We start from the raw sequence: 10,687 nt of genomic DNA, 5'->3' as shown, positions 1-10,687 counted from the left end.
CACACCTCACAGCAAACAGTACTTTCAAATACATGCTGAACAGACACCTTTGTGCTGTGTGAAAAATGAGGCGGGCATGTCTACTGTGCATCCTGCTTACTTACAGGTAGAGGAGGATATAATATAAGCACACCCAAACCAGAAGAAAACCCATCCATCAAATACAGTATTTTATTAATGTTTTGTTTTGTTACTGTGTGCGCTATGAATGTGTGTTAACATTGTGCAAAAATGAATACAATAGTCATTTAAATGTGAGTCGAAATTAACCGGTTAAAACCGCAGACAGATAAGTGAGCTCATTGAGGGCGTGTCTGTGGTAAAGGCGCTCGTTCTAGGACTGGGAATTTCAACCAGGTCCGCTTAGTAATCATATCACTCACACTCGCTGGTTGTTTCTCATTCAACTTAAAATTTTGTTATATTGTTGTAGAGATGTCTGGTCGTGGCAAGGGAGGTAAAGGACTCGGGAAAGGAGGCGCTAAGCGTCATCGCAAAGTGCTCCGTGATAACATCCAGGGCATCACCAAGCCTGCTATCCGCCGCCTGGCTCGCCGCGGAGGAGTGAAGCGAATCTCCGGGCTGATCTATGAGGAGACCCGCGGGGTGCTGAAGGTGTTCCTGGAGAATGTGATCCGGGATGCCGTCACCTACACTGAGCACGCCAAGAGAAAGACCGTCACCGCTATGGATGTGGTGTACGCGCTGAAGCGCCAGGGGCGCACTCTCTACGGGTTCGGGGGCTAGAGATTTGGACACGAAACACGAACACAAAGGCTCTTTTAAGAGCCGCCCACCCTTTCATTTAAGGAGCTTTGAATTATAAAATAAACTGCACTTAGGAAAACAGTGTAATGTTTAAAAGGGGAGGAATGCGTCTTTATTAACTATGTTTTACGTTGTTTACAAGGATTTTGGTTTCGGTGTATTTTTTAACTGGCACCGGTAACTGGTGTTTTATTGCTTATTTCACGCCGTGTTTCTCAATTCTTTCTCAGTTTAAACTACGTTGTAGATTTCTGGAGCCCTTCAACACAAATCTGGATCTTTTGATGAAACGTTTAATTATGTAATTGAATAAATATATTGAATGGAATAAAATAAAAGTAACCCTTCGTGTTAACAATGATTAAATACGAGCTCTGTTAAACCGAGCCCCCCATCCTTGTGCAGCATTAAAGCCCGGTAACATTTTTTAAAAAATTTTGCTCAATTTAGTTTTCCTAAACCAGTGAAATAAAAGCGGTAAATCCTGAACCAAAACTTATTGAATCCACAGCATCGTCTTTTCTGAATTCGAGGCGAAGTATCACCGTTCAAGCTGCTGTGAAACAATCGCTATCTTAAACAGAAGCACGAAGTCAAAAGCATCGATATTGATATTGAGTTTCAACACGTTTAATGAGCGCAACAGAGCGCCCCGGGGTTCACAATATATCTGTATTTGTTGTATATTTAAGACGCATCGGGAGTGGGGTTCAGTATTACTGTACATTGAATTATTGACGCATTTAATAAAAGAAAAAGCAAACCTCTGAAGTGACGGTTGTAAAAAAGGCGCCAAGTTCAAATTTGAACTAAAAAAAAAAAAAACACTCCGCTCGCGGCAAAGTCACCACCCCTTCCCTTGCGTTTAAAGAGCTCAACCAATCACAGCGAAGCACTCCGCCCCCCGGGAGCGTTGGTTGGTTCGTAGTTGAACATTCTCAATGTAAAGGATTGTTGGGTAGTAATTTGCATACAGGCTGTATAAATACTGGCGCTGTGGGGCTGGCTACTCATTCATCTTTGAGCTGCATCAGAGAAAGAAAATGCCAGAACCGAAAGCTGCACCCGCGCCGAAGAAAGGCTCCAAGAAGGCTGTTGCTAAGAACCAGCCTAAGGGAGGAAAGAAGCGCAGAAAGAGCAGGAAGGAGAGCTACGCGATCTACGTGTACAAAGTGCTGAAGCAGGTCCACCCCGACACCGGCATCTCCTCCAAAGCGATGGGCATCATGAACTCGTTCGTCAACGACGTTTTCGAGCGCATTGCCGGCGAGTCGTCCCGCCTGGCTCACTACAACAAGCGCTCCACCATCACTTCCCGGGAGATCCAGACAGCCGTGCGCCTCCTGCTGCCCGGAGAGCTGGCCAAGCACGCCGTGTCTGAGGGCACCAAGGCCGTCACCAAGTACACCAGCTCCAAGTAAACCGAGCCCGTCCCTGCCCCGTCCTTCCAGCAACACAAAGGCTCTTCTAAGAGCCACCCAAAACACCACAGAAAGAGATGAATTCCGATTTCAATTGTACCTTTTATATTAAATCAATCGTATTGATGGAAAGGATTTGTTTTAAAGAAATATGCAGGTGTTGCTGAGTTGATGTTTAAAATATATGCACTTATGTTTACGGCGATGTTTCTAACAGGTAATAGTTAACCATTAAAGCTGTAACTATTTGAGTTTCTATTAAACACTTTCTAACTGAATATTTCAACAGCACTGGCCACCCAAATACCCCACAAAGAGTACAGTTACTTCAGCGCTTTGCAGAATCTTTAAAAAGCCATGTTGAATCGAAGGAGGGTTTTTTGGGGGGATTTGAAGTATTTTAGACAAATCAAAGTTACAAATTCATCCTGTTTTAAAGTTCTATTTTTCCCTGTAAAATCGACCCGGTCTGTTTATTTTCTGCGGGAATAATTTAATTTTGATCTGTTTCAACAGAACTTCAAATATTACAAGAAACTCACTTTACATGCATGTATTCTAATAGACGTTCTTCCTATCTGAACAATTCGCTCAGGCTGGCATCTCATTTCTTTCATTTGTATCGCTGCCTCCACTGGCATACATTCTGTTGTACCTGCAGTTCAAGGGTTTGTTTCTGTAATGCTCTACATTGAGACTCGAAACGAGGCATTTTGATTTGCATTTCATTTCTGAGCATTTCTTTGTTAATCCAGTGGAGTACACTGCCCAGGTGAGCTCCTGCAGGAGGTTTGATTTGCCAGGTAGCACACACCTCAGTACTTGTGTCCCCTTTATATTATAATCATGTGTTCGTAGACCTTGACGCCGTTGCTTGTCCAGTTTGTTTACATGCTTTGAATTTGCAAGCAGCAGCGCTTGCTGGAGCACCTGTTTCAGTGTGCTCTAGAGGAATCAAGACATGGCACGTGATCTTCATACTGTTTGCACTGAGATCACCTCGAGCAACGAAACGGACATGGATCAGTATAGAGATTCTCCTATAATGGAATTCCCATAGGCTAGTATTGCAGAGCTTGTCTATTGCTGCACTCTAATTTTGTTTCCATGTGTATGGAATATGTAGGCTCACATGTCCACTCCTGTTTTTTTTCTCATTTTAAGGTATTTTTTTCTCCTGCTTTAATGTGAGCACCATCATCAAACCATCATCTTTTATATGAATCGCATCTCAATTCTAAACACCATTCACGAGACTGGGGTTGTTTAAAGATGGCCCTCACATTAAACATGGCGGAAATACGTCTCAAGTGTCGATAGACAAACAGTTCATGTCTGCTGATATACCCTATAGCAGTGCCATTAAAGGTGAATATTTCATTTTTGGCTTGTATGCAAAATCCTCTTGGGCTTTTATTTAAAAGCTAATAAAAACAACTCTGTTCTGTGCAGTTGAGGTCGTCTTCAGAAATGGTATTTACTTGTTTGAAAGTACTGTAATTGTTTTTCAAACTGAGTTAAACTTTGCACTGAGCCACACAGGGGCCATTGTGCTTTTTTCTTTCTCAATAAAAAAAAAAAGAATAAAGAAGCAAACAGGGGAAAGGGTAAGAGACGACAAGCGTAACACACTGGGGGAGAGAAATACACACGAGAATCACACCAAGAGGGTGTGGGGCTGACAAAAGACATGTACATTAAAATAAGAGCAACCGTACAAAAATTAAACAACACGTGGAACAATAATTTCAATTAAAAACAGAAAACTCTTCATTGTGTGCCCGCAGCGAATGCTGGCAGTTAGTATAGTACACGCACACACGCAAACGTCGTTTTTTCAGGAGTTATTATCTTCGTGGAGACATTTTCTCAATTTGTGTCCCCGCATTGATAGTAATACCTGCCCGTAGGTACACACGCACGATCTACTAACATAACTTTTCAAAAGTGTTTAAACAGCTTAGTTTGATACACATTTTTGTTTTTCTTGTTTAAAAAAAACAGGACAGGAAAGTGTGGTGTCGGAGCTCAAAATATGTCTATTTATTCGAATCAGTAAATGATAAAAGCTTTTTTTTTTTTTTAAGGTGAAATTTGATGTTAATAAGAAACACTTTCCAATAAAATCACATACAGATTGAACACAATCTGATGCTTGTCACACAAAAGTAAATATTTATTAAGTGGTCCATTAATAAGCATAAGAATAATGACAATTTAAGTCAAAAAGTTCTGTTTAGCGTTTCCCTTTTAAGTGCTGGTTTGGGTAAACGTTGCCCCTTTAAATGAGTTTGGAGGCCCTCGCCCTTTTTAAACCCTGCACTAATGCTCTGTAAATGTCACAAAGGCATTAGACGCCACATAAGCAAACAGACAATGCAAATCCCCTGTGTATTAATGAGAAGTATGTGTGCAACAACAGAATGCATTTAAAATGTGATCATACTTGGAAAGGTTTGCTTTAATAGAGAATGTTCAAAATACGAAGGTGGCTCGCAAAACATAGAAAACCTGAAACTTACAGGCCTACAGTGGGGGAAAAAGGGACGTACTTTCCACTGCTCAACTGGTGCAGGAGGTGGGTTCACTTCAGACAACATAGCAAGCCACCAGCACTGGGCAGGGCAGTGGGGTGCTGAGGATTGAAAAGCTCTCTGAAACGGCCCAATACAGGAGATATCCTTCAGAAGCTTTGAAGAGTCACTGATCAAAACCAAAACAACTGCAGTAATGACTGGTGACAGTGTGACTGTGTTTAAGCTCTTCATTCAAGTATTCCAGTGGAATTGTGTCCCTTCATTAGGAACAACATTACAGAATGATAATTTCCAATCCAAAGATGACCATTCTGTGGCAACCTACACACACATTCAAGGTCTGTTCACATTCATAAGTCTGTTATTGCTAAAGCAACAAAAAATAAACCTGAATCTCTTCAGTTACAAATCAAGGAAACAAACCCAGCGACTGACAGTATCTTATCTCCTTTCAATGGTCTCATCACTGGGCCACACACATATCAAATTTATAATGACTTCACTTGTCACTCAGTACTATGCTTCAGCTCATTCTGTGGTATTTAAATAAACCCGCTCATATTTCCTTTGGCTTGGGGTCATTTGCATTTGGAAGGACAATTTCTCTCGATAAAATTAACTCGCATGCAAACGGCACTGGAAGGAAATCATTAGCAAAAGAGAGAAGGGACCCTGTTATTCACTTTCTTTATGTAAAAATAATGTGACATAAAATTATAAGGGCATCTAGGAAAATAATACTAATAATACTGGGGGCAATGTAATTGAAAGATAACACTATGTAACACAATTTTTGTTCCTGGGTAGTAAGTGTTATTTCCTAATTGCTTATGCCTCAAAAGTATAGAAAATGGCTATTATTCCCCACAAACTTTGCTTTTGTGACCAGGACAGTGATATAAAATATCACTATTTCCAATGGGAAAACGGGCAAATGTGTGTCTTTTCGTTCACATAAATTAACATGTATTTATACTAAAGTAATACAAAAATGACTACAAAAGATTTAGAAGTGAGTAGTTTTTCGAGATTTGCGATTATACTGTGAACGAAAAGACACAAGTGCCCGTTTTCCCATTGGAAATAGTGATATTTTGAAATATCACTGTCCTGGTCACAAAAGCAAAGTTTGTGGGGAATAATAGCCATTTTCTACACTTTTGAGACATAAGCAATTAGGAAATAACACTTACTGCCCAGGAACAAAAAAATATATATATATATATTTGTTACACGGTGTAATGGGAGTGCAAAATTAACAGGAGTGATATTAAGTAGCTAGTAGTGTAACCCATCTGCTCCCTGCCTCTCAGTCCTGCTGTGGATAATATGACACAGTAGAATGACGTCGTCACAGCTACTCAGAGTCACTCACCTGCTGGACTGCACTCTGAATGGGAGCTCCCCCAGTCTTCCTTTCCACATCCTCGCATGCTGTTGGGAGAGCTGGCTCCCACTCCAGCGCCCTGCACTCTCAGGCAGATTCTCTTCAGCACCACACTACACGCCCGCAGGCGTACAGGACCCAGCGCAGGGGGGGGGGGCTGCTTTCAAGGAAACTGGTTCTTCTGTCTGGCTGATCTCCAATTCACTGGGTTCAGCTTTAATCCCAGCACACCCCTCTGGCTTGATGCCGCTGCATGCCATGATCTCACAGAGCTCCTGTTTAATGGGGAGGGAAGCCAGTGCAGAGAATAGTGTAATGGGGACCACTTCAAGTTCAGGGAGCTCCTCTTTAATCAGGTCAGATTCAGTCTTCACGCTGTCCATGGCATCACACATGGTTCTGCTTAGTGGCTGCTGTGAGAAGAAAATGAAAAATGATTAAAAATGCTATGAAAGCTGTTTAAAAAGAGCAGCTATCTGGGTTTTTAAAAGATGAAGTTCTCAGTGCCTGCATGTTGTTGCTGAGTAACATTCATGCAATTTTCACCTCCAGTGTTAATATCCAGACAAGTTTCTACACTTCAAAAAAGGAAAATAAATTAGTGATAAGATTGTCTTTGCCAATACCGAGAGCAGATTCAAGTTTTGATTTTGTGTTTTACCTCATTAGACAAACAGACAGAAAGACTGCTAGAGAAATGAAGTGCTTAGATGTGATAAATAATATCCATCAAAAAATATACTGTAGAACAATTGATTTTAGCATCATTTAAAAAGATTGCCATTATGGAGAGCAATGACGTGCTTAGATGTGATAAATAATATCCATCACCTAAATGAGGCATTGAAGTAAAGAAATGGGATCCTCAAACACCAGGTCCTTTCCAGGCTGGAGCCGGCTTGAAAACTGATTTCTCACAGAGGAGAGTCTATTCATTTTTTGATGAGGACAGCACAAAGGAAAGAAGCAAAGTTTGTGGGTTTGACATCATTACCAGGTTAAGTGGCATCTACACAATACAATATATTTCATACATACCATTCCCAGCACCTCTTCTTTAAGGGGACCTGGTCCTGCTGTCTGGGGGATCTCCAGCTCATTGCTCTCATCTTTAATACCAGGCACCTCTGTCTTGATGCTGTCACATGGCATATCCTGTTTCATGGAGAGGGAAGGCAATCCGGAGAAAACCAGTCTAATGGGGACCAGTTCAAGCTCAGGGAGCTCCTCTTTAATGGGGACAGATTCCATCTTCACACGATCCCTGGCATCAGACACAGGGGTTCTGCTGAGTATAGTGCAGCAAAAATAATGAAAAATGAGTAAAATTGATCAAATCAAAAGACAGTTAAGGGATTCACAAAATCTTACTAGCAGGATGTCTTTAGTATTGAAGGAAGTGAGAACAGAACTTATGTTGCAGGTAAAGTTAACAGAGGTTCAGCAGCAACTCTGTGCTCCCTATGTGGTGGAAGTAGTCAGTATTATAAGTGGCACCATTCTCTCAAGTAGCCAATCAGAATGCAGTATTTTGATCTTTAACTGGCTACCCTTTTAAACCAATCATATATTTGTGTTTTACCAGAAGTGCCACCCCTTTTAACAATCCTAGTCCATACCACTGCCATCTTGGTTTGTAATTTGATGATGTAATCTTTGTTAGTGTTTTGAGAAGGGGGATTCATCTTTCTTGTAATTTGATAAATCAAGAGCGAATAATTTATCATTTACAGTGAAAAAAAAAACTGGAAATACAAGCAAGTCAAGTGATGTTGAGAAAGTAAAAAAAGAACATGCTAGTAGGATATATAAACAGATATAATATTATATAATATATACATATGTGTATATATATATATACGATATATATGTATATATATATATACATTACATATATATATACATATATATATATATATATATATATATATATATGTGTGTGTATGTATGCCAAGCACAGACTACACTACAATAACATTTACAGTTTAAAATAACATATATGCATTCACTACTATCACTAAAAGGATCGCTTGTAACGTTACACTGTAACAATCAACCTTTGAGCACCAGGCCAACCCGGTATTCCCAGAATAAGAACAGGTTACTACCAAAGACCCTTTAAATAATACTGTATAAAGTGGATGGCAGGAAGGCAGTTTGACAGCAGTAACAGGATTGCTGGGCTCGCTGGTTGCAAACAGTTTAATTTCTGTTCCACGCACAAGCATACACACGAATGAAACACTCAATAAGCACCTAAGAAGCGCCGGTAACCCAGGAGACTAATAGACCAGAGCGCAATAGGAGAGGGCTGAAATTAACCGCTGAGATTGGGGCACTGGTAAGAACAAAAGAAAAAAAAAACAATATTTGCTAAAGGACTTTAGCCACGCTACATACAGTAATGTATATATGCAATCAATAAGGCAATAGCGTTTCAAAACAAATGCAATGCCTCGAATATAACAGTCTCGTACCCTGCTCACCAAAAAACAGCCCAACACAGAAAATAAACGTATTGGTAAAGTACAAAAAAACAGGAAACAAAATAAAACTAAAAATATCCAAGGAATCCAAAACAATGCTCTTCTTGAACCATCCAATAAATAATAATAATAATAATAATAATAATAATAATAATAATAATAATAATAATAATCAATGCGCTTGATCTCCCGGCTTGCGTGCTGGTCTGCAGCGGATCCAGTAGAACACGAGAGAAAGGAAAACCAGGGATCGCGCAGCACAGAAATGTTTTAAAACTGGACACAAAAACAAACGCTAGTAAAAGCATTACGCTTTCTAACTCGATGTAGTTTTACAATAAACAAAACTCGGTAAAGCCAACCTGAACACTTTTAAATACCCCGCGGCAAACCTTCAGCCCTGAGCAAGAGGGAAACCTCCCTGCAGGAAAAGATGCCATCCCATAGAGCATCAGTGCAGGGTTTAAAAAGGGCGAGGGTCTCCAAACTCATTTAAAGGGGCAACGTTTACCCAAACCAGCACTTAAAAGGGAAACGCTAAACAGAACTTTTTGACTTAAATTGTCATTATTTTTATGCTTTTTCATGGACCACTTAATTAATATTTACTTTTGTGTGACAGGCGTCAGATTGTGTTCAATCTGTATGTGATTTTTTTGGAAAGTGTTTCTTATTAACATCAAATTTCACCTTAAAAAAAGGGTTTATCGTTTACCGATTCAAATAAATAATGACATATTTTGAGCTCCGAACCTTACTTTGCTGTCTTGTTTTTTTTAAAGAAATAAAAAAAAAAAAAGGTAAAAGTGTATTTAGTTTGTTGTCGACTTTCACTCTGAGGGGTTCTAATCTGACTGGACTCAAAGTCTTCATATTAGGACTCAAACAAAATATCATCTGTCCCCACGAGATAATAAGGGGTTACACGACCGTTGTTTGCAGCCCCACTGTGTTAAAATTACATGTACAGAAAACAGTCATGGGTTCAAGGATAATCACTAGGCAACATAAAGGAACAACGTGTGTGTGTGTGTGTGTGGTCAGGTATTACTATCAATGTGGGGACACAATTTGAGAAAATGTCCCCACAAAGATAGTCCTGAAAGAAAAAAAAAAACGACGTTTGCGTGTGTGCGTGTACTACACTAACTGCCAGCATTCGCTGCGGGCACACAATGAAGAGTTTTCTGTTTTTAATTGAAATTATTGTTCCACGTGTTGTTTAATTGTTGTACGGTTGCACTTAATTTAATGTACATGTCTTTTGTCAGCCCCACACCCTCTTTGTGTGATCCTCGTGTGTATTTCTCGCCCCCAGTGTGTTACGCTTGCTGTCTCTTACCCTTTCCCCTGTTTGCTTCTTTATTCTTTTTTTTTTTATTGAGAAAGAAAAAAGCACAATGGCCCCTGTGTGGCTCAGTGCAAAGTTTAACTCAGTTTGAAAAACAATTACAGTACTTTCAAACAAGTAAATACCATTTCTGAAGACGACCTCAACTGCACAGAACAGAGTTGTTTTTATTAGCTTTTAAATAAAAGCCCAAGAGGATTTTGCATACAAGCCAAAAATGAAATATTCACCTTTAATGGCACTGCTATAGGGTATATCAGCAGACATGAACTGTTTGTCTATCGACACTTGAGACGTATTTCCGCCATGTTTAATGTGAGGGCCATCTTTAAACAACCCCAGTCTCGTGAATGGTGTTTAGAATTGAGATGCGATTCATATAAAAGATGATGGTTTGATGATGGTGCTCACATTAAAGCAGGAGAAAAAAATACCTTAAAATGAGAAAAAAAAACAGGAGTGGACATGTGAGCCTACATATTCCATACACATGGAAACAAAATTAGAGTGCAGCAATAGACAAGCTCTGCAAAACTAGCCTATGGGAATTCCATTATAGGAGAATCTCTATACTGATCCATGTCCGTTTCGTTGCTCGAGGTGATCTCAGTGCAAACAGTATGAAGATCACGTGCCATGGCTTGATTCCTCTCGAGCACACTGAAACAGGCGCTCCAGCAAGCGCTGCTGCTTGCAAATTCAAAGCATGTAAACAAACTGGACAAGCAACAGCGTCA

The 10,687-nt window shown here is 40.0% G+C and overlaps 2 protein-coding genes across 2 annotated transcripts in view; both read left to right on the top strand.

The window, feature by feature from the left end:
* Positions 1-402: 402 nt before the first annotated feature.
* Positions 403-10,687, top strand: part of LOC121306266 — a 14,050-nt gene continuing 3,765 nt past the window's right edge. The window contains exons 1-2 of the mRNA XM_041238007.1: positions 403-742; positions 1,819-2,185. Of these exons, the coding sequence (XP_041093941.1) occupies positions 436-742; positions 1,819-2,185 (674 nt within the window). The 5' untranslated portion in view covers positions 403-435. The remainder of the gene's footprint in view (positions 743-1,818; positions 2,186-10,687) is intronic.
* On the top strand, positions 1,797-2,269 carry LOC121306351 (histone H2B 5-like). The gene has a single exon (XM_041238110.1). The coding sequence runs from the start codon at positions 1,812-1,814 to the stop codon at positions 2,187-2,189; it is 378 nt and encodes a 125-aa protein (XP_041094044.1). The 5' UTR covers positions 1,797-1,811; the 3' UTR covers positions 2,190-2,269.

The sequence above is a fragment of the Polyodon spathula genome, chromosome 47 (assembly GCF_017654505.1).
Source record: "Polyodon spathula isolate WHYD16114869_AA chromosome 47, ASM1765450v1, whole genome shotgun sequence".
In the NCBI taxonomy this organism is placed as follows: Eukaryota; Metazoa; Chordata; class Actinopteri; order Acipenseriformes; family Polyodontidae; genus Polyodon; species Polyodon spathula.
This window is presented reverse-complemented; position numbering and strand designations above follow the sequence as displayed.